General features: G+C 45.5%; 1 protein-coding gene across 1 annotated transcript in view; it reads right to left on the bottom strand.

Moving 5' to 3' along the window:
- HHIPL2 (HHIP like 2) overlaps positions 1–23,115 on the bottom strand; it is a 28,447-nt gene extending 5,332 nt beyond the window's left edge. Inside the window, exons 1-6 of the mRNA XM_074988604.1 lie at positions 22,326–23,115; positions 15,225–15,877; positions 11,792–11,935; positions 10,233–10,564; positions 1,793–1,919; positions 1,245–1,390 (exon numbers count right to left, since the gene is read on the bottom strand). Of these exons, the coding sequence (XP_074844705.1) occupies positions 1,245–1,390; positions 1,793–1,919; positions 10,233–10,564; positions 11,792–11,935; positions 15,225–15,877; positions 22,326–22,703 (1,780 nt within the window). The 5' untranslated portion in view covers positions 22,704–23,115. The remainder of the gene's footprint in view (positions 1–1,244; positions 1,391–1,792; positions 1,920–10,232; positions 10,565–11,791; positions 11,936–15,224; positions 15,878–22,325) is intronic.
- Between the last annotated feature and the right edge of the window lie 1,796 nt (positions 23,116–24,911).

The raw sequence follows: 24,911 nt of genomic DNA, 5'->3' as shown, positions 1-24,911 counted from the left end.
CAGCAATTATAAATAGAGGAAACAAAAACACAAAAGCTAGATATGTAAATGACTTATTTACTAGCAAAATAAAAAAAATGGTCTCTAGAACGGTTAATTATTAAGACAAAAGTTTTTTTCTGGAGCTGTCCAGGCTCACATTCGGAGAAACTGACTACTATCCCTAGAACTTATATCTTTTCATTATCCATCAGTATAATATGTAGGGAGGTCATTGCAGTTTGAGCAAAAATTAGGAGAAACCATTGCTGTAGTTCAAATTATATTACAACAGCACTGGGACAACTTTCAGAGGAAGAGCTGATAAAGTCTAACATCCATCCCTGCCTTGTTTTACTAGAACAGAGGCTAAAGCCTGTCAGTGTTTCATAGTAAAACAACATTTCTGTATTCCCCAGGTCTTGGAGTCTCTCGCCTTATTTTTGATATTCTAGAAATGGCAGCCAATTAAGTAAGAAACTATTATTTCCCAGTCTGAGATCATTCAGGATCTTTTCCATTACAAGCAACGTAAGATATTATCAGAGGGCTTCCTCTTCTTCCAAACTCTGCTATCCAAAGCTTTCAGATCAATTTTGCATTAAGCATTGGAAATTTCTTTGTACTCAGAAAGCCCCAAAGGCATGACCAATGGGTCTGTTGGTAATTTCACTTTTGTTAAAATCATGATGGTATTTTAAATCCTTAACCAATATTCTTCTGGTGCTTTGAGACATGCCTACCAGATTAAAAAAAGTAATCATTTTTTCTCTCTCTCTCACCTCCCTTTCCCCCCCAACCTAAGATCAATTCAGGCCAGAGCTCCTGGTGTTGCTGTTGTGAATGAGAATGTTATTTTGATGGAAATTGGAGTGAAGTTGATCCCATTGCAGTGATCCATATTTTTACACTTTTCAGTTTTAAAAAGTGAACAACCAATACAGATGGGCCTGAAACAAAACATAAATCCAACCACCCCACCCAACTTTGAGTGAGGTCCGATCCAGATTCAGATTTCAAGGGAGCTCTATAGTAAGCTGTCTTTATCAGTCTGGAGTAGGGGAGGAAAACTCACAGGTCTCATGACTGGGCAGGTTTCTGAATTGTATGAACCCCAATCCAAGTGCAACGCTGAGATATTTCATCACCACCATGCAATCAGTCAATCTTCGTTAACATTTCCCAAGGGCAGCCAAACCTGATATATTCGCCCTGAAACACAGCACCCAGTTTCCTAAACAAAGGTGTCTAAGGAGATGCATTACCTGCTTCATCTTCAGCAAAGGAGATGATGAATTTATTATAAGTGGCGATCAGCCCAGGGAAAGCACAGGCTTTAGTGCTACCAATGCAAATATCTTGCTTCTTCCATTTATTTTCCCTCTCATCTTCCTGCAAAGCCATAAGTTGACTAGATGAAAAATAAAATCTTATGTTGTACAATTCCATATTTTCATTCTCTGGGTTAATTCCTGCAAAAATCACACATCACTGGAAGCCAAAGTTACTTGAAACCTTGATCCTTAAACTGGGTTTAATTTTCCTTTGCATAGGACGGGCCTGAGTAAAAATCCCACTCCTGAAAGTTCTAACTTCAGTGAAATTCAAGATCCAGATTAGAACTTTACTGATGCTGTCTCTGTAATGGACCAAACCAAACCATTGATCTAAATACACTGAATATCTGGGACTTTCATTGACTGTGGACCGGAGGTTTTCAAAATGCTCAGATATACAGCCATTGTACCGATGGGAGCCAAACAGACAGAAGGATAGCTGGACAGAAAAGAATGGAAACTGTTGTCTTCCTCACCCACTCATGAAATCACCAAAAACGTAGAGGCCATTCAGATTTGGAGATTCACAGCCCCTGTACACGTATCCACCAGTGACTGACTTCCCCACGGTGTGGCCATAGGCAAATATCGGAAGAATGTCATCTGTTAAACACACAGAGAAAACAGAATAGCATTCACTGACTCACTTATCGAAGAGCAACTGGCCAAAAATACCAACATAGTCAATGGAGAACAAAAGGGCTAGTGAGCATACAAGTAGCCTGATTCATTTCAGTGAGGCTTCACCCATTTACAACACCAGAGAATAGGCCTTGAGGCTTTAAGGAGGTTCCTGCATGGCTTAATGAAGTTCACTGGCTGAGTCTTGTTATCATACTGGACAAATATTCTTTACATCAGGTAAATGCTGCAGTGAGAGTTGATGAAATGTTACATGGAGCCAAGTATTTCAAGTATTTTAACAAAGATTGACATGAAAACTTTGTTTTCTACTGAAAAGACAAAACATGAAAACAGGAAGTTTCAGCTCAACTCGACAGATTTATACACTGCAATTGCTCCCAGAATAGTAAACACTAACCACAGGGCTGCACATGAAAGTCCATCTGCTGGATCACCAATATTACCAGAAATGTAAGTTACCGCCACCTCCATTTCTTTTTCTGTCAGAGAGGAGGCTGACATTCTGCTTCTGAGAACTTTCAGACCTATCCACATCTTTTCAACATGACTGAGATTTTCTTCTAAACAGCACAGATAGAAAAGGGAAATGAGTAAAACTCTGAAACTTACCAGCCAACCCTAACACAAGCACATGTTAAACTTTCTAGTCCTTAGGCCATAGTTCTGGACCTTGTTGAAAACTACTGAAGTATTCTGCAGTAATGGCATCCTATGGTCATCACCACAACAGATATGGTGTGTAGATAATACTGCACAGACTTACACCTATGCCAAGCTTAGTCTCCAGAATCGTTTATCTTTCATTATTTTGAGAGTGGTGTTTATCAACAAAGTCCATAAGGAAAGAGAAGTTACTCACCTGTGTAGTAACGATGGGTCTTCGAGATGTGTCCCCATGGGTGCTCCACAGTAGGTGTCGGGCTTGCCCCGGTGCCGCAGATCGGAAATTTCCAGCAGTCTCCGTTGGGTCACACATGCGCCGATGCGCGCCAGCCCTTCGTGCACTTATAGTCACGTGCGCGAACCGGTCCCCGCCAGTTCCTGATCAACCGCTCTGGATGCTTCTGAAAAACACAAAACAGAGCTCCGAAGTGGAGAGGAACGGGTGGGTAGTGGAGCACCCACGGGGACACATCTCAAAGAACCATCGTTACTACACAGGTGAGTAACTTCTCTTTCTTCTTCGAGTGGTCCCCGTGGGTGCTCCACAGTAGATGACTACCCAGCAGTGACCCCAAAAAAGGAGGTGGGTCCCGATTTATGTGCAGCTTGCCCTTGAAAGGACTGCTGTCGACAGGCGTGTATCCTCATCAAACACCCGGTGCATGGCATAGTGCTTGGCAAAGGTGTCGTAGGATGACCAAGTTGCCGCTCTGCAGATGTCTCTTAGCGCGATTCCCTTGAAGAAGGCCGTCGATGCTGCCATCGCTCTAGTGGGGTGAGCCCTGGGCGGAACTAGCAGAGAGGTCTTGCGAAGCTCATAACACAGTCTTATGCAGGATAGGATGTGGTTTGAAATCCTTTGTGAGGATAGGCCTTCCCCTTTCGACCTGGGTGCGAGGCACACCAGGAGTCTGTCCGTTTTCTGGAAGGGCTTAGTCCTGTCTATGTAAAAGGCCAACGCCCTCCTCACATCTAGTAAGTGCAGCTGTGCCTCCTTGCTGGAGTTGTGAGGCTTAGGATAAAACAAGGGTAATACTATTGGTTCGTTAATGTGGAACTCTGAGGAAACCTTTGGAACGAAGGCTGGGTGTAATCGTAAGATCACCGCTTCCTTTGAGAACACTGTGCAGAGCGGTGTCGCCATTATTGCTGCAAGTTCGCTCACCCTACAGGCTGACGTAATCACAAGAAGAAAGGTTGTCTTCATGGTAAGTAACCGGAGGGGGACCGTGGCCAATGGCTCAAAGGGTGGTCCCGACAGCATATGGAGGACCAAGTCCAAACTCCATGACGGCGGTAGCGGTTTCTGAGGGGGGTATAGGTTTGCCAACCCGTTTAGGAACCGAGTGACAACAAGATGGGCGAATATGGTTGGCCCTTCCTCTTTGTGTTGAAAAGCTGATATAGCTGCGAGATGGACCTTTAGTGAGGATAGGGAGAGTCCGTCTTGTTTGCGCTCCAGCAGGTAGTCTAGAATTATAGATATAGGGACGTCCAGAGGAGCTAACTGCTTGGAAGAGCACCAGGAGGTAAATCGCATCCACTTCTGCTCATAAGTCCTTCTGGTGGAGGTCCTCCGACTGCACTCCAGGACTTGTTTCACTCCCTCTGAACAGGTGCTCTCTAAGGCGCTGAGCCATGGATTAGCCACGCCTGTAGGCGGAGTCCTTGAGGATGTGGATGCACTATGGACCCCCGAGCATGCGTGAGAAGGTCCAGTACTGCCAGTAGGGGAAGTGGCTGGTGGCATGCCATGCACAGGAGCAGAGGGAACCATTGCTGTCGGTCCCAGGTTGGGACTATGAGTATCATGTGTGCTCTCTCCCTTTTGGCTTTCTCCAAAACCTTGTGGATGAGTGTTGTGGGAGGGAACGCATAGAGTAGAGGGCCCTTCCATGGGATCATGAAGGCGTCCCCCAAGGATCCCTGCCCTATGCCCGCTCTGGAGCAATACTGGAGGCATTTCTTGTTGTTGTGAGTGGCAAATAAATCAATTTGGAGAAACCCACATTTGTGAAACACTCGTCGGAGCAGGTCAGAACAGATCTGCCACTCGTGCGTGAGCACAAAGCATCTGCTGAGTTGGTCCGCCTTTATGTTGTGGGCACCCAGTAAGTATGAGGCTTTTAGGGTTATATTGTTGGCAATGCACCAGTTCCACAACCGGACCGCCTCCGTGCAGAGCGCACGAGATCTGGCCCCTCCTTGTCGGTTGATATAAAACATGGTGGAGGTGTTGTCAGTATTTATCCCGACTACTTTGCCGTGCAGGTAATTTCGAAAACGCCTGCATGCATTGAACACTGCTCTGAGCTCTAGTATGTTTATATGCAGTGTCTTTTCCACAGGGGACCATAACCCTTGAGTAACTTCGTTGCCAATGTGCGCTCCCCATCCCATCTGGGATGCATCTGTCCTGAGAAAAATGGTAATTTGCGGTTGGCGAAAAGGCACCCCTACTAGTAAGTTCTTGGGGTATGCCCACCATGCCAGTGACCTTCGCACCTCCATTGTGGCCGATACTGCCCTGTGGATGGTATGCACTATTGGTTTGTAAACGCTCACCAACCAATGCTGCAGGCCTCGCATATGCAGCCTGGCATTCTGTACCACAAACATGGTGGTCGCCATGTGCCCCAACAGTTGTAGACATGTTAGGATTGGGACCGTGGGGCTGTACGTTATTACTTGTACCGGGGATTTGATGGCGCGGAAATGGGCATCGGGCAGGTATACCCTTGATGTACTAGAGTCTATGCGTGCCCCTATAAACTCTATATATTGCATGGGCTCAGTCTTTGACTTCGAGAGGTTTATGATTAGGCCCAACAAGGCAAATGTGTTTGTAGTGATGCGTATCATGCGTAAGATGTCTGCTTTCAAGGTCCCTTTCAGTAGGCAGTTGTCTACGTATGGAAAAATGAAGACACCTTGTCTGTGTAGGTATGCTGATACTACCACCAGCGTTTTGGTAAAAACTCTGGGTGCCAAAGAGAGACCGAATGGAAGAACTCGGTATTGGAAATGCTCCCTGCCTACTGTGAACCAGAGAAAACGTCTGTGTGCCGGATGAATTGCTATATGAAAATACACGTCCTGTAAGTCGAGGGCTGCAAACCAATCTCCATCGTCCAGTGCCGTGATTATGGAAGCAATTGTAGTCATTTTGAAACGCTGCTTGCGCAAATACCGGTTGAGGGCCTGTAAATCCAGGATTGGCCTCCAGCCTCCTGTCTTCTTCTCTGTCAGGAAGTACCGTGAGTAGAAGCCTTTCCCTTGGAATTGTTCCAGTACTCTCTCCACCACCCCTATGAACATGAGGTGATCCACTTCCTGTTTTAACTTTGTGTGGTGAGAGGGGTCCTTGAAAAAGGACCTGGTGGGAGGTTTGGTGGTGGCAGTGATTGGAAGGGGATCGTGTACCCCGTGGCTATAATCTCCAATACCCATCTGTCTGTGGTGATGCTTTGCCATTGAGAGTAGAACGGTTTGAGCCGATGGTGAAACGTGTTGAGATTGGCACTGAGAGACGGTCTTGATCTTGCAGTCCCCGACGTACCCGTCAAACCTGCTGTCTCAGGATTTGCCCGGAGGGTGCGCGACCCTGCTGGGGGCGACGTCTAGGGGCCCTGTACTGCTGTTGCTGTTGGTGGTGCCCCTGGTCATACCCCTGTTGATATTGAGTACGCTGTGGCTGGTAAACGCAACGCCTTTGCTGTGGGTAAAACTTCTTCCTCCTGTATGGGGGGGTGTATATACCCAGGGTCCTAAGTGTGGCTCTCGAGTCCTTGCTGGAGTGTAGGACCAACTTGGTTGAATCTGCAAATAACTTCTGCCTATCAAAAGGAAGATCTGCGATTTTTACTTGCAGATCTCTGGAAATCCCGGACATCTGGAGCCACAATTCCCTACGCATTACTACCACAGTGGATGTGGAACGAGCCGCTGTGTCCACTACATCCAAGGCAATTTGAACTCCTGCTCGTGAGGCTGCGTAGCCCTCTTGGATGATCGCTTTGAGGACCGGCTTCTTGTCCTCTGGAAGAAAATCCATGAGGGAGGTAAGTCTCGAATAATTGTCGAAATTGTGGTTCGACAAGTGAGCAGCATAATTTGCCATCCGCAGCAGTAAGGTAGATGAGGAGTAGACCTTTCTGCCGAGTAGGCCTAATTTCCTTGTGTCCTTATCTGATCCCCCGACCTATACTGGGGCATCTTGGCTCTATGTTGCGACAATTCGACCACCAGGGAATTCAGCTGTGGATGGCTAAACAGAAATTCCATGCTTTTTGCTGGGACAAAATATTTCTTATCTGCCCTGTTATCTGTAGGAGGGGTGGAAGCCGGAGTCTGCCATATGTTGGTGGCCGATTCCATAATCACTTCATCTAATGGGATGGCGATCTTGGATGAAGCCGGGGGTCTCAGATTTTTCAGGAGCTTATGGTGTTCCCCCTGCACCTCTGCTACTTGAATGTCCTGTGTTTGTGCTACCCTCTTGAACAATTCTTGAAACTGTTTAAGGTCATCTGGAGGAGAGATATCCCCAGGGACAACTGCCTCATCTGGGGAGGACGAGGAGGTGTCGCAATGATACATCTCCTCTAAATCCTCAGGTTCCTGACTCTGTTTGTATGTTTGTTCTTTTGAGGGGTCTGGATGGGGGTCCAGGTCCTTTGGAGCACTCTCTGGCTGGGAAAGCTGCAATGTTCCCCCAGGGTGAGACTGTGTGCTGGGGTGTTGGCGAGGCGTGGACGGGGATCTACCCCGAGATCCAGACCCCCTGTGCCGGTGTCCCGTATGGTAAGGACAGCCATAACAACAGGGGCAAGGGCCTGGTGATGGGGACCTGGACCACGACCGGAAAGTGTAGATGTGACGCGTGGAAGGGCGTGATTGCCGAGATGACGTTGACAATGGCAGGGATCCTCTGTGATAGTATTCATAGGGATCCCTGCTGGAGGTTGGTGAAAGATGTCTAAACCAGGGGGGATGGTGGTTGAAGGAACGGAGATGGAGGTCTAAGGCAGGCTGTTGGAGTTGCTGCCCGGTGTATCTCGGGGGGAGAGCTAGGTGATAATGGCAACACATTGACCTCTGTAGGAGGACTGCGGTGCCGGGTCTTGGTCTTCGCTTTTCCCCGTTCCTGAGACGTAGGTGTTCCCACGGATGCCGGGGACCTCAGCACCATAGTCGGTGCCACGCTCGGTTCCATTGCTCGCCGTGCCGCACTCGGTTCCGCTGTGTGCGGTGCCGCGCAGGTAGTCTCCTCCGGCACCGTTGGGCCCCGTGCCGGGTACCCTCACTCCGGTGCCATTGGTGCCGCAAGGCTCGGTGCCGTGGGAGCTGGTGCCACCAATTCCGGCACCTGCAGGGCCCTCGGTGCCGACTCCTTAATGGTCGGAGGCCCTTGCACGGGTACATGAGCTGTGGCCTTCCCGCTATGAGAAGCCAGCGGGCTCGGGCCCTGTGCTCCACTTGTCCCGCTCACGGAAGTTACTGGCAGGGATCGAGCTGGTGAAAGCTTCTTCTTTTTCTGCACAGAGGAGGTTAAGGAAGCCGCCTTCCTCTTGTGCGACCCCAAGGATCCCTCCTTGTGAGGCTTCTCCAATGGTCCAGGCTGGAGGGCCTTATCAAACAGGAACATTTTCAGCCTCATTTCCCTGTCCTTTTGAGCTCTAGCTGTAAGCTTAGAGCAGTGAGGACATTTCTGAGGGACGTGGGCTTCCCCAAGGCAATGGATACATTTGCTATGCCCATCTGAGGCAGGCATAGCCTCACGGCATGAGTCACATTTCTTAAACCCTGGCGAGGACATTGCTCAAACGTTAAAGTCTTTGAGTGCTAATAGAGCACTTAACAGTTATTGGCTACGTCTACACGTGAAGCCTACATCGAAGTAGCCTATTTCGATGAATAATGTCTACACGTCCTCCAGGGCTGGCAACGTCGATGTTCAACATCGACGTTGCGCAGCACCACATCTAAATAGGCGCAGTGAGGGAACGTCTACACGCCAAAGTAGCACACATCGAAATAAGGGTGCCAGGCACAGCTGCAGACAGGGTCACAGGGCGGACTCAACAGCCAGCCGCTCCCTTAAAGGGCCCCTCCCAGACACACTTGCACTAAACAGCACAAGATACACAGAGCCGACAACGAGTTGCAGACCCTGTGCATACAGCATGAATCCCCCGCTGCAGCAGCAGCAGCCAGAAGCCCTGGGCTAAGGGCTGCTGCACACGGTGACCATAGAGCCCCGCACGGGCTGGAGAGACAGCGTCTCTCAACCCCCCAGCTGATGGCTGCCATGGAGGACCCCACAATTTCGAAGTTGCGGGACACGGATCGTCTACACGGTCCCTACTTTGATGTTGAACGTCGAAGTAGGGCGTATTCCGATCCCCTCATGAGGTTAGCGACTTCAACGTCTCGCCGCCTAACGTCGAAGTTAACTTCGAAATAGCGCCCGACACGTGTAGCCGCGACGGGCGCTATTTCGAAGTTAGTGCCGCTACTTCGAAGTAGCGTGCACGTGTAGACACAGCTATTCAGTCCAGTAACAGGTAACAGATAACGTTCGCAGCCTCAAGATAGCAGACCCGCCTGAGGCGGCCGCCTCCATACTTTTCCTTGCTCTCTTTTCTTTTTTAACTATATACACATCTAACATAAACAGCTTCAACTATAATAACTAAGCTATCAACTAATAACTATTAACGGTAAGTAAATCAGATTTTATCTTTCTCAGGTGTTGGAGCCGGAGTGGATTCCGTCTGCAGCCATTGACGGTTGAAAAGGAACTGGCAGGGACCGGATCGCGCACATGACTGTAAGCGCACGAAGGACCGATGTGCATCACTGCATGCGCGACCCAACGGAGACTGCCGGAAATTTCCGATCTGCGGCACCAGGGCAAGCCCGACACCTACTGCGGAGCACCCACAGGGACCACTCGAAGAAGAACATAATTACACACAATTCTTATATTGTGCTTTTCATCAGTCGGTATCAAAGAACAGCAGTATTATTATCCCCATTTTACAGTTGGGTAAATTGAGGCACGGAACAGTGAAATGACTTATCAGCAACGAAGTTATCCAGGAGCAGAGCCGGGAGTAGAATCCAGGTCCTCTGAGGCTCACTCCAGTGCTCTATCCAGTAGGCAACTCTTCCTCCCACATAGGATTTAAGACAAGATCATGTCACCAAGCCTGGTATCCTGCTTACAAGAGTGACCACTACATGGTGTTTCATAGCAGTAGTGTAGTGTTCCCTTAATGCACTTAGGCCTCAATGGAGTGCTCACAGGACTCCACAGAAAGATTTCTTTTGAGGACTGGCACTAGTCCTTTGCCTTTTGTGCAAGGTGGTGCACAACAGGGAAGTCTTGAGGTGCCAGAACATTTTGTATTTTGGCGCCTCTGGATTGGAAATCTGGGGACAGATACGTTTTCTCCTCAGACAGGAACATATTCCTCATCCCCCATACATGACTGCAGATTACAGAGATTAACTAGAAAGGTAGCAGCATTGTCATTAACTGAGCACATACAGCATGGCGTGTGCTCTTACAAGCAAAGCCCCCACAAGAATCTCCTCGCTTACCTAAGGAAGAATTGTGGCAAAGCTTTATGTCATAACATTCAAATCCCTCCTTAGCTCTCCATCCATAGTTCCCTCCTTTAACAATGATGTCAACTTCTTCAAACCTGTTCTGTCCAACATCACCGCAGAATATTCTCCCTCGTCCCTTGTGGGTGACTGGATCCCCTCTGTCAACTGCACAGCGCCACATATTCCTGACCCCATAGGCATAGACTTCAGGGAGAGCCTTGGGCTCAGCAACAAAGGGATTATCTGGTGGAATGCGATACGGCTTTCCATCTGGGCTTTTTCCATTCACATCTATCCGTAAAACTTTTCCTAGTAAAGTACTCCTGAAAGCAAGGCAAGGCAAAAGCAGTTGGTTACTGAGATCATCAGGTAAATCAATGCTTAGAAATGTTCATATCAGAGTTGGTAGAAAATGGGAACATCATTTTGTGAAACTTTTCATGAAAATTTGTCTTTTTTTTCCATCAAAAATATTTTTTTAAAACTCACCCAGTTCTAATGAATGTTGTAATGAACTGGGTTGTGGGGGGAGCAGGTTGGCAAGAACCACTGCCTTCTCCTGAGGGAAATCAGAACTGCTTGGCTGTGAGCAATAGGCCCTCTGCTGCACACAGCTAATGGAACTTCTCCTTCAGCTCACATAGGATCTACATTTTTCTGGAGAAGATCTCTCTCTCTCTCTCTCTCTCTCTCTCTCTCTCTCTCTCTGCTTTCCCCAGGGACCACAGTAAAACAGCCACGCAGTCCTGTTGCGATATTCTTCAATCAACACAAAAACTACTGTTACAAATTATATTTGTTGGCACCCTTGTCTCAGAAGAGGGACAAAAGAATGGATGGGCCATGGAAGCAACCCAGCCCTGAGAGGTGGTTCCATCAAATGAAGATGGAGGCATTGGTCAGAATGGGGGTTGTATTGGTCCTAGACTTTCTCAGGAAACACCTGTCTGCACCATGGGCATGAACTTCACTTCCAAAATTTTGGCAAAAATAGTGTGTTATTTATACATGTATGTTCAGCTGCAAAAATGGCATGTATTAGAAAGGGAATCATAAAGTATCCCTTCTAAGGACAGAAGGGCTGGACAGATGTAGATATCCAGTTTAAGTGACTCACTCCTGCTGTTTGGTGTGGAAAACAAGGTGCTATCTGCAATCACTGAACAGGAAACATCATCTGTGTATAGATTTTTAGCTGGCATGTAAAATTGTTCATTTCCCTTGCAGCCAGCAGTAGTGTACAGTTCTTCCAGTACATTAAGGCTAAGATCATAAAAACCATTTAGGAGATTTGGATGCCAATTCTCAACAGGATTTGGACATGTGAATCAACAAGACTTGAAATTTCAGGCTTTGAAAATCTCTTACTAAGAGCACACTGAGGATACTGCCTGATGTACTGTAAATTGGGGGTAATCCTGGTTTGCACTGAGAAGTCAAGCAGCATTTTTGTTGTATCAGGCCATTCTCTTGTTTTGTCTGTCCCATCATGCACTAAGCCAATGCATTGCACTAGCACAAGAGATGCATATACCCATCCTCCAGCTTACTTGTTCTGAGCATTCCCAAATTTTCCAAAAGGGTCCCCAGCTTTCCCGCCATCCCCAATGAACAGGTACAGATAGCCATCCAAGCCAAAGAGGAGCTGCCCCCCATTATGATTTGCAGCTGGTTCTTCAATCTCCAGAAGGCCCCTAAAAAGAAAGGGAAATAACCACAGATGCAGCCACTGGACAAAATACAGTGTTTTGCTGGATTAGAGAAATGTGTTAATATTCAGTCCACACAACAAACAGAAACTCTCATCTGCATGACACATCCTTCCAAGATATCAAAACAAAAAAGCAGTAAAAGCACTTTAAAGACTAACAAAATAATTTATTAGGTGAGCTTTCGTGGGACAGACCCACTTCTTCAGATCATAGCCAGAGCAGAACAGACTCAATATTTAAGGCACAGAGAACCAAAAACAGTAATCAAGGTTGACAAATCAGAAAAAAAATTATCAAGGTGAGCAAATTAGAGAGTAGTGTTCCCAGGCTAAGCAAGGACCCTTCATGTCCTTTGCTAATCACATCCCTCCATTTATAGGTATGTCTCCCTTTGAGCTGGGAGGTCTGATTCCCAGCTTGCACAAACATATTTGTGCTACCTCTACTCAAGATGATACCTAAAAGTCCATGCAGCATAGGTAATCTCTCAGGCTAGCCATCTCCAGTACAATCCTGCCTGACCTGGGTATGTTGCTAACTCAAGCTGCCACCTCCACTGTGGGAGACACAGTGCTATTTTTAGGCAGTAGCTTGAGCAGAGCTAACTTTGGTATGTCTATGTGAGCTGGTAACTACACCTTCAAGCTCAAATGTAGAGACATACATCAAGTCTGAAAGTCATGTGGCAACCTGTGACAAGTGCATAATCAGCAGGTGGGCATTGACTATTCCCATTTACTTCATCCTGCCCTTTCAGCAAATGGTAAAATAAAATAGCTCAGTGGATCTTCTCTTACTGTAAAGGCAGAGCTCCCAGAAAGGCACTTTTCAGGCACAAGTAACTGAAATGTATTCAGCATGTATCTAGCTATATTTGCAATTGAATTTTTAAAACCTGTCTTGGGTGCATTTTCTAGCACTTGATGATGACTGCATCAGGGGTCTTTTAATGCCCAGGGAAATGGGCCAGACTGCAAGGCCTTGGGGCTGACATTCTCTGTTTATCCACAGAACATGTACAGCCTGGCTGTGGAAGCATAAGCTCCACCCACACTACCTCACCACTATACTTGCATCTTCACGCAGAAGGGCCACCTTTAGAAGAGAAAGGACACTTCAGTCCCCGGTGTCCATTCAATCCTTTACCTCTCTGCTCAGACTACCAATAAAGATGCTGATGAGTGCCTCAGATTTCCCCATCTGTAACATGTGGTCAGTAGCATTTCCCGCAGAGGGTTCTTCAGAAGATTATTTCCTTTGGAAAGTGCTGTGGGTTCCTTCTAGGAAACACATTACAGAAATGCAAAAACTCCTTTGGTATTATTTATTAGTAGCAGAGAGCCCATCATGCTAGTGGTTCCTGTAATACGGACACGGCAATGGGAACAGGAGTGAGAGCCATCAGCTTTATGTCACCTGGACTGTTCTGGAGCTATTAGCCACTACCCACATGGAATGGTTTCAGTCAGGAGAGCTAACAGTACAAGAGTTTTTTAACCTGTTATTGGTTGGGGCTTAAACATGTGATGTCATCTCTGCCCCTTGTGGCCAATGTTCCTTCTAATTTTTTTCCATCCCTGTGCATTTGTAAATTGTATCATGTGCACCAAGGCATGTGCAGCTGTGCACCACCAATAGAAACTCATGCTGCCGACTGTGGAGGGTTGTGGTTGCTCTGTTAATTAGCTGGGCGGCACCTGAATCTCTCCTGGGTGGCCCCCCCAAGTGCTCAGCTTACAGGGAACGCTGCTTGTTGCACAGAATCCATCACCAACTGGGATGCCACCAGAATGTTCCTTAGGAGAGGGCCTAGAGCTCTCCCACCCCTGCCCTCAGCCCAAGCTCTCTGCCCCATACTCTCCCTCTGTACACAGCCCAACCCATCCACGCTGCCTCTGCACACAGCTCTGAATTCCCCCCAGCTCCCCACAGGCTCATGGTTGCCACACCCCACTCTCAGCCCCCAGCTCTTATCCAGACAGATGATCAAGCTGAGGAGTAACACCCCAGCAGGAGACAGGCTAATCTCTTCCCCCTCCTGCATCTCTGCCTCCTTAAGAAACATCTAAAAAAGGCCCAGATCCAGTTCCCGGCCCATGCAGACACTGGAGACACCCAGTTTCCCTGCTCTACTTCTCCTTAGGAGCTGGGGGATGCCCAGGGCTCATGGGCAGCACCAGAGGACTGCAGAGCTGAGGCTCCTGAGCAAACACAATTTCATTCAAATTTTCAGCTCTGGCTAGAGGTCAAGGTGGAGGGTGGGTCTGGATCCTCACAGCACTCCCTTTCTTGTACCCCAGATCATCAACCATAGGCAGAGAAATAAAATACCAGTGCTTACTCGAAAACATGAATCTTCCAAAAATTTCAAAAGTTGCTCTGGGTGAAAACTGCTTCTTGGTATAAATTCCCATTCTGAGCAATTTAATTTTTATTAAAGGTGAGACCAAGCTGGTGTCACAAAGAACTTTAGCCCTGTCCTGTGTGTGATAGTTATGTTCTCATTGCAATAAAATACCTTTGCCTTTGGCAATACCAGCATTGAGCCTATGTAATTGAGGGTATTATATGGAACATTATTGTCTATAAAGCAGTTTCAGAGTGGGAGTTCATTCTCTACGGGGACCACAGTTTGAAATGTAAGTGTGCTTGAGGCTGCCACTCTACTGCTAGATTTCAGTAGGCAGGGACAGGAGACATGTTGTGTGTCTAATGGCTAGAGGAGGGGAATTTGGTTCTATTTTCCATTCTGCTTTGGGCCCTCTGTGTGACCTTGAACCGGACTTCACATTTCCCTGGCTCTGGTCAGCAGTCTCCTTAAGGGACCCACCTGGATCTACACAGCTCAGCACGGTCATGAGATCAGCATTCAGTCCAGATGTTACAGTCGGGCAGGTTTCCATATGATAATACAGATTGAACCTCTCTAATCCAGAACTCTTTCATTTGGCAACATCCGTAATCTGTCATAATTTTAGATAGCTGGGTGACCACTTATCATGGGCATTGCCAAGTTTCCTGTGGTCCCATAAAATTTGTTTACAGCCACCAGTCCTGATTCTCAATGTTCTGTGCTGTTTGTTGTTTAGCTGTAATTTACCCCTAAATGTCTTCTAAGCAAAGTGTTGGTAATGTGCTAGTTAATATTCACCTCCTGTGGTTCAGCAAATTCTCTCATCTGGCATTGGCCAGGTCCCCAGGATGCTGGATGAAAGAGGTTCAATCTGTATGAGAATTTGATGCATTAAAAATGTGTCTGAATAAGCTTTACCTTTCTGAGTGTGGATCAGCTTTGTTAATGTCAGTCGCAAAAACTTTGAATTCACTGATGCGGATCTTCTCCACTTTCTTCTTGTCCACGTATGAATAATAGATGTAAAATTTCCTGTTGTGTTTGTGCTTGGGGTGAAAAGCCATCCCTAGGAAACCCCTCTCATCCCCTATCCATGGAGTAGCCAGCACTATTTTCTTAATATCTAGAAAGGGCTCCTCCAGTAGGCTCCCATCAGGAAAGTAGACCCAGACGATCCCCACCTGTTCTGCTACAAACATGCGGTGGGTGTTGTCATTAGCATGGAGCATCAGTACTGGATTCCTCAGCCCATTAGCAAACTCTGTCAAACACAGCTGAAGGCAACCCTTGGGGTCCTCCACCAGTGACCCCAGATTGTGATTGAGGTCTGTGTTTTTCAGCACATTGGGGTAACAGTAGTCTTGGTCTTGTATGTTAAGGAGGTTACAGAAGCGTGTCTTGTTCTTCTCGCAGCACTCTTGAATGTGCTTATCATTCGTCAGCAGTGTGATAGCCGAGTGGCAATAGAAATGGAACTCGGAACAGTAATCAAAACAAAGTCCTGGGAGGTTCCTAAGAGGTGTTTGGGGGTTTTCTGCATCATAGAGATGTGCAGCATAGGGGGAGCACTCCTGTGAAGATAAACACAAATTACACGTCTGTGTATGCACATTCCTGCTGCACTGTGCAGCCTTCATCCAAGCAAATAGGTCAGTGACATGCAAATAATTAGATAAATAGCCACAAAATTATGTTGGAATACCTTTACCACTGCATTGTTCAGAGATGTTTAAAGTCTTGATTCAACAAAGCATTTAATCACATACTTAGTTTTAAACGTATGTGCAGTCCCACTGAAGTCAATGCATAGTCTTGAATGGTGATCAAATTTAGCTTAGATTTTCATGTTCTATTCCTGGATCCCACACTGACTCTCTGTGTGGTCTTGGGTGAATCACTGAAGTTGAAATTTTCATACTTGTGTGCCTGAGGATTTTAATCAGATGTTTAGGTGTGCAAGATTTAGGTTAAATGCTTAATATTAGGCACTCAAGTTTGAACATTTGGGTGCTGACAGTTCAGTGATTCAGTTTCACCATCTGTATAATGGGATTAACAACATTTATCTACCCAATCTCATAAAATTTCATTACCCTATCACCCAGCAGAGTTTCTATGTTGGTCCTTTCAGAAAAATAATGTTTCTGTTAATACTGGACATGTATATTTGTTAGTACAAGTGCTGTAGAAATGAAAACATCATCAGTTAAATCCTGTGGAAAATTGAAATTATTTAATTAGGTTTCATGAGATTAGTATGCACAAATATATGAAGAGTTTCATCGGGCAGACATCTAATGAGGTAAGAACAAAAGCAGCCAACAAGTAAAAATAATTAAGCTTGTATTTTCCATGCATCATAATCTCCAGGGATGACTGTGTAAATGTTCCAGCGTTTCCATATTTCAACAGAAAATGGTAGGTTTTCCCAGGGTTTCCACATCACAGGGCAACAGGCTCCAAGGTCTAAAACTATGATCCCAGAGACCTTCTCCTTCGCTTAACATAAGGTAAGCACTGAGGCCAGGATATTACTGTCCCCACTCAGCAGAAAAGCCCTGTCTAGTGTGCCTGCCAGGTTTTTCATGCTTGCCATTTGACTCCCGAGTGGCCTGGGGAATGAAGTAGCTTCTACTGCCTCAGTACCACAGGGATGTAGGATCTTAGAGGGACCCATTTGTCTTGGGGCAGTTACCTGGCTACACCACCTGATGTGGTCCTTCACAGTAGCTGGTTCCCTCACCAGGTCCCAGCAACTTTCATCATGCCCCCCGACACACCTGCCACACTCCTGCAAAGGGAGGCACGGTGGAGCAGGACACTGCAGCATGTAAAGAATATGGAGTCTCTGGTGGCCTGTGTTCTGCCCCACACAGCGGATCCACAGCAACTCTGTTGTGCCTAGGGCCTTCCACATCCACAGAACAGCAAGACTGGGCTTTGATTGCCATCAATCCAAAGGTCAAGGCAACAGGAGCCTGCGTCCTGTGGTGTTCTTCGTTTGAGGCATCTGCAGTTTTGGAGTCCTGGTGAGCGAACAGATGGTCTTCTTCCCCTCAGGAACTGCTACAACCTCCACCATCCATGACCTACTCGCTTCTGCACTGGGAAGTGTGCACACTTGTATACGCATGTGCATCTACTAAAGCTAGGCTCCAGCAGCTGGTTCCATTGGACTGTTCAAAATATTTGACACAGAGCAGGAGTACCCAGAACCAAGGAGTGGTCACAGACTGCTGAGAAGTTGCTGGGGTGAAATGCGGAACTGGCCAGAGCCCTGTACTGTACGTAAGACAGTACTCTTCAGGACTGACTTATCCATCCAGTACTCCCCTGCACCTGGTTGCAAAGCCACTCCTTTTAGTGGTCTCTACAACGTACCTGGAGTCTGATACTCCTCTCATCCTGGATTTGCACTAGTGTCATTGCAATGGCTTCAGGATTTCTGTCTGCTGCTCCAGTATGAGGCAGATGGCCCATTGTGTTCAGGAGGCTGAGAACTAACTGCTGTAATATGCAAATATGCTTACACATGAAAGAGATACACATTCCTCAGTGGAGCAAGAAGCAACCTCAGCCCCATTAACATTAATGAATGCCCTCCAGCCTATAGCCCTTATCACTGTGGTGATATTTAAGGTACTGAAATTAAGGTACTGCAAAGTGTACCCTCTAAGTAGGGAACATTCTTTCCATCTTATCACTTAGAAGCCTTTGCTGTTTCCTAAACAATTCACATTTCCAACTCATAGTCTGTGTTACCAGGAATGCAGACAGCAACCACTGTTTTGGCTAAATGTCTGAGGTGAAGGCATTCCTTAGGGTCTATGTAAAACCACTAGGATTAAGCAGTCTCACAGTAATCCTTGGTCATCTGAGTCTGTGGAGTGAGAGGACAGTGGATGGGGGTTGAGAAAAGGGAATGGATTATTTTCTACTGATTAGTAGAGCTGAAGAAATAAGATCCTTACATCCAGATGTCACTTGTCTGTCATCCCCTAAGGAAAAATGACTGATTTCGCACCAAGTGTAACTAATTGTAATTGTGAGTGTAACAGAATGCAATTATTTGTGACAAGTTTGGTGCCATTTAGCACATTACAGTTGTCTCACTCATGCCAGGTAGACCTGCAAAACAGAACTCTTAATGCTTCTGCTTCAAAAGCAAAGGCTCTTGCCCCTTAAACTAGAAGATAATTTCCATTAACTACTAACAGACAGGTCTTGTGACACTCTGTTCTCATTCACAATATTTGTTAACCACAAACTTTCAAAAATCGTGAGTTACCCCTCGCATCCAAATCATGATACTGGGTTAAAAGATTGCAGGAGGTTTGCGGGGGAGACTAAAAAATTTGTAAATATTGAATTTGCCTCCTTGTTTTTGAGCCTTTAGGATTTCCCCTACCAACATGCCATGTTACAGGTGGTCTACCTGATCTATACCACTGTCTTAAAATATTCCAATTACAAAGTTAGCTAGCATATGCTAACATCTCATCTTCCAGTCCAAGTCTGAACAAGGTTTGATTTGCCTTCCCCTTGCACCAGCCATCTAATCCTCTCAAAGAACAATGGAACTGCCATTTTAGTGTGTGAGCGACTAGGAACTGCCTCCTGTGGTTGCCAGCTTTCATGCAACCCCCACTTACTTTTTTAAGTGCTCATTTTTAAGGACATCAAGGAAGGTTTTGAACTGGGTTTCACATGGACTGTATGGACCAGACCCTTAGCTGGCATATTGCAAGCTAGCTACTCCTTTACAGCCTCTGAAGATCTGGCCTGTGTTGTCGCCCTCAATGTTTTTAATCAATCAAATAATTAGCAAATATGGCCCAGGCTCCCAGTGGCCATAAATAAACGCAACTCCACTGACATCAATGGACCGATGTTACTTAACACAAGCTGGTGAGTTGACATTTTGGTTTGACTTAAGTTAAAATTATGAAGAAAAATGCAGGTGATCTAGGCTGTGACAGAGGCAAAGCTGCTAAAAATGCCTTCTAAACCACTCATTACAAGAGTGCTTTAGATCTCTATTTATGCAAATAGATATCATTAAGGTGCCAGGAGATGGCAGCTCAGGAATATGTAGCATGGCTCCTGGGTTTTGTAGACCCTATACAAGTTATTTTTATGCACTACAAATAGCTTCCTCTTTGCTGAGCATTACATCATCTCCTCACATCAACTTGTGGCCCTAATAGGAAGACTATCAAAAGCAGTCTGTTTGCTCTCCACTATTTCTATCATAGAACGGATACACTGGCTTCCAGGCTTCCACACACCTGACTGAAAAGGCTTTGATCGTGTCCCTATGCTGATATAAGCCCATACTGTAGATGCAGACTATAGCAATGGATTTTTTTTTTTCCCCCTATCACTGTAGGAACCACCTTGGGAAGACAGAAGCATTCTTTTGTCGACTTAGCTGCGTGGAAGATTGGATCCTAACACTGTAAGCTTTTCAGAGTCTTTTTGTATTGTGTGCAGCACTCATCATGTGTCAATATTTAGCAATCATTGTTATGTCCTTGATTTGATGGAATGATGATCTGTCCTTATTACTTACTGGATCGAAGCGCTAGGGCTGACTTTATTTGAGGGGAAAAAAGCATTATGCAGTTGAGCTTTATTGACTGTGCTAATTCAATAAACAACTGACTCTCACTAAGGAACCCAACCTGTTGCTAGCATGTTGTCATTAACATCAATAGGAGCAGAAGAAAGTCATTAAAATTAGCAGTAACTAATCACTGCTCATCAAAGAGTCCAGAGAATCACAGAATACTAGAACTGGAAAGAACCTTGAGGGGTCATTGAGTCCAGTCCCCTGGACTCAGGGGAGGACCAAATGCTACCTAGAGCGGTTTCTTAAATGATGTTCCACAGAACACTGATGTTCCACAGAACACTGGTGTTCCATAAACAACTAGCAGATGTGCCGTGTTTGGAAAAATACACTGATGGTATATATTTTCTATTATTAAAACCAGATACAATGTTATTTCTTCACTGCTACGATAGCTGGTTGTTACTTCACTTTGTTTTTGCTGTTTGGTTTTTTTTTATGTTTCTGTTTGGTTTTGGCTTGTTTTTGTTTTTTGTTCTGACAACTTTTTTTAAAGAAAATTTTCCTAGGCATCTGCATAAAAATATTATTGTTTGGTGTTCCATGGTATCAAAATGTTTAAGAAACACTGATCTAGACCATCCCTGACAGACGTTTGTCTAACCCATTCTTAAAAATCTCCAATCTACGTGATTATTATTGGCTCTCAGATTACTAAAACAATTTCTTTTAAAATATATAGAGATATTTTCAAAATGTCCTACGAAATATGACTATAATGAATTCAAACTAAGCTACACATATCAAGACTTATGACCAAAATATAAAGGTGCATGTTTTATGTTTATTTTCTAGCTGTCACTTATAAGAAGTCCTCTACAGGATGCTCAATCATCAACCATTTGTGTTAATTAGGTTCTGCCATGATCACATCAATTTTTTTCTTGGTTTATTGCCTATAAATACTAATGGTATGGGTTTTTTTGGTTTCTTTTTCCCCCTGCATGTTGCTTTCCCCATGGTGGTTCCAGACTCTTACCAGTCTGACCATGAGATTGGAAGAATTTAGTAAATATGGATAATATTTGAAGTCTAAGGATTAGCTGGAAGAATGTTATAGCTGTGTAATAAGCAAAAATGTGGTTTTGGCTGCTTTGCATTGACATACAGTAAATCATGGCCAGTGTGATTAGCACAGCTGTTAAAAAGTCAGGTCCTTTCTGTCCACAAATCATGGTGCAGGCACCCAGGAAGCACTTTTACTACTGAACGTGTCTATGTCCATAAGGGGCGGGGGGTGGGGGCGGGCGTGTGTGTGTATGGAGGCAGTGGAAAGAAAGCACTGGGGAAATGCATCAGCTGCAGCTTTGGGATCTTTCAGCTGCATGAATCTTTTGACTGTTTAATGTTGTTCTACTTTAATAGCCACAGTGTTTGCAGTGTACTAGGCAGAAGCACAAGCTAAACACACCCACCATGAGACCTGGGACTCCAAACATTGCGTTTCATGTTCCAGCCTGATTTGATCATGTACATAGGCAATTGGTGCTTGTGGTGGGAGGGGGGTCCTGGGAGGGCCACCCAGAGGGGCAGAGATGAAGCGTCAGTGAGCACCCCAACTAGCAGAGGCACAGTGTACCTCTGGAGTGCTAGCATGATCCTGTAAAATCTGCCATGCAAGTCACCCTTTATTTATGAACAGGAGGAAAAATATTCATCTTTTCAATCCTTCTTTTCATTGCAAAGGGGCTAGTATTGTCCCCCTCCCAACGGCAGAACACACTCCTTCATTTCATTGGCACTTGCAGCTATCAAAAATAGTATCTTTATTAACAATTACTACAGATGTTGTTACATACATTTATCCCTGTGGTACCTGGCCATATTTTGATCCCAGTGCACACTTTGCAATAACTCTTATCCAGAATCATTACCCTGCTGTCCTTTTTCCCCCATAGCCACGCAGCCACCACGGCCCCCCAGTATCAAAAAGGTAAAAGAGATGGCATATGGAAAAATCATCTTCTAATGAAACCCTATAGTACAGTAAATTCTGTCTTAACTGGCATTCTATCACCCGGAACTCTCAAGTAACTGGCATTGTAAACATCTGTACATTTTAGTTACATTTTTTAAAAGTACAGTATAGTGAAAGTAAATACAAATAAATACAGCAAATATAGTATATGTTTACAGTGTACAATATTACTGTTGTTGGTAAATAAAGTACTCCGCATACATTTTTCTTTGATTCTTAATATCTAATCTTGTTTTTCTTTAGTGTTATGCATTGCTAGGTATACTTGTCTATTATCCAGAATATCTGAATATCCGGCAACCTTCCAGTCCCAGGAGCGCCAAATATGAGACTTTAGTGTACACGAGTGTGCTCACAAACACAAGCACACACACAGTGTAAACTTACAGCTTGAAACCCTCTGCCTTACCTGACATAGGATATCCTTGATATACCCTCCGCACAGCTTGTGGCCTTGGGGATCAATATAATCCATGATCTCCCAGTATTTAGCTGCAATGTTGTTGTCCTTGTCCTGGTTACAGCAGCCAAAGGTCTCATAGGCAGAGCAGAACTCTAGGTGGAAAGGAGGCTGGAATGGGGGTCCGTAGTCGAGGCACTGGGGGTGCCCCCAAAGCGTGCCTGCTTGGCACAGCAAGGAGACAGAGAGGCAGAAGAAGAAGGTTGGGGATGAGATGGCAATTGCAAACCTGCTGCTGGGTGGCCAAATGTTCACCTTCTCCACTGGAGGCTTGCTGAGGTCAGATGTATAGGAATTCTGGCCATCTTTAAAATAAGTCCTATTCATCCTCTGTGCTTTACAGATTGCCAGCTGCAGAACTCAGTGTTTGCTCAGGTTTGCTTGCTCGCTGGCTCTCTCCTGCGTTCTCTCTCTCCCCTCTGAAGTTTATTATTTGTGGGCTGGGGAGAAACCCTGCAGGCTGCCTCTTTGGTATGTCACACGTCATGTGGCAAGAAGCCTCCCTCTCCCCTCGGCACATTTCTTGTGCTCCAGCAGCACTCACAGATCTGCTCCCTACAGCTTAATTTAAACAGGGTCTAGGTCCAAAATCATTCCTTGAAAATGTATAACAGGTAAACAATACAATGCATGATCCAAATATATCCAACAGCTCTCCCTATTTACAATGCAAAGCATGCTGCAGCTGTGAAAATACAAGGGAAGAAAAATGAATGAATTATGTTCGGTCAGTATCTACCCTCTATTTAACTTACAAGAGTTGGGTCAAACTTGGATCAGATTCTACAGGAACAGAAAGCAGGGAGTACTCCATCCTGTTTAAGAGCTACTTAATGATCCCATTTTAAATTAATGCTGCATATCTGGGCCAAACGTAGTAAGTCTACAAATTCAGAGCTGGGTTTAAACTTAAAAACCCTCAAACATGTGAAGAGGGGAAATAAGAATTAGGGCACATGAACAACTAACCTACCCTCTGGTGGGGCCATGCAACCACACTTTTAGGACTAATGTGCCAGCTCAGATTAGTCTAAGTAGTTTTATAAACACAAATTCAATTTTTGCTTTTCTCCCTCCCAATGTTTATTCTGTGTATCTTTGATCTGAACACTGCCATCATGTGGGTAAATCTGCTCTAAATCTGAAATTTGCAGCTTGGTCTTCTCTATAATTATTCTGACATTTTTACAATGGTGTAAGAGCTAACAAACAGGAGGGGCTAACGGGAGTTTCTGAAGGAGTTTAAAGGAGTTAACCCCCCCATAAAAACAAAACAGCAACAAAGGAATGAGCTTGAAGAGTAAAAGAATGCAGCAATAGAGCAGGACCTATCCAGTTTAATGCACCATATATGATTATCTGCCCTCTGGGCAGGTGGCATAGCTGTGCATTGGTACAATGAGCTGTTGGCTTTCGGAGACCATGGAAGGGCTTTAGAGACCAGAGTGGCTAAACTGGAGGAGCTAAGGGAGACAGAGAAGTACACATATGAGACTCCAAGACACGGTGGAACCATTCCCAGTCCAGAAGCCTCTGTGCTCTTACAGAGGATGAAGGTCTCAGGAGATCATTCAACTGGAGCAGAGGGAAATGATCCCAGAGTTGGGATCCTCCTTCCAAATAATGATCTGCTATCCTCTTGCTCTGAGGATACCTTTCCAGGGGAGGGAATTCCAGTTATTAGAAAGAGACAGGTTAAAGTTATGGGGGAGTCAATCATTAGAAGCATGCATAATGGTTTGCAGTGACCAGGAGAACCACAGTGACTTGCCCACCTCATGAGAAGATTTTGGCTCTCTCGAGACATCTAAATAGACATATGCCTGTAGCCAGACAAAGTCTCCCCCTTACAAGCCAGCTTGCTCGCTGCCCACCTCCCACTGAGGAGCACACAGGGCACGGAAACGGCTGCTGACAGCACAGTCTTTGATGCCTCTGATTGAGGCCCAGATGTGCTAGCTTATCGTGACCCTGAGAAACAGAAAGCACAGATAGAAGGCTAACAGGCCAAACTGTCAACAAGCGGGGGGGGACCATCAAGAAATCACTCCAACTGGCATTGATGAATTTGATGCACACACACACACCATCCCAGAAGAGGAAGTCCCCACCCACACAAAAAGAATGTCCTGTACTCCTAAATTGCTTATCTCCTGTCTTACAAGTGCAAATTAAGTAAGAAATGCCCTTGTAACAAACTGGTGTCACAAAAGACAGCCCAGTACAATCTGGCACCATAGATAAGAAAGAGAATACGTAACCTAAAAGGGGTATAAAAGGTGGGCCCAGCAGAACTCTAACTCTGAGTGCATTCCACCAACTACCTGCTGGTTGGGTCAGGTGATTGCCTCCCGAGGTCCACAACTGGGGACGCCCAACCTCGTATTCGTCTTTCCGCGGAATTGAGTGGCCGATCTGGCTTGGCTACGCTGGTATCGAGAGACGTAGAGAGAGTAAGATATACCCATGCTAGGTCTCCTTTCTTTTTGTGCACAGCTAAAGAAACAGAGCTCTGTAACTAGATGTTGTTGTATC

This window comes from Carettochelys insculpta, chromosome 3 (assembly GCF_033958435.1).
Source record: "Carettochelys insculpta isolate YL-2023 chromosome 3, ASM3395843v1, whole genome shotgun sequence".
Taxonomy (NCBI): domain Eukaryota; kingdom Metazoa; phylum Chordata; order Testudines; family Carettochelyidae; genus Carettochelys; species Carettochelys insculpta.
This window is presented reverse-complemented; position numbering and strand designations above follow the sequence as displayed.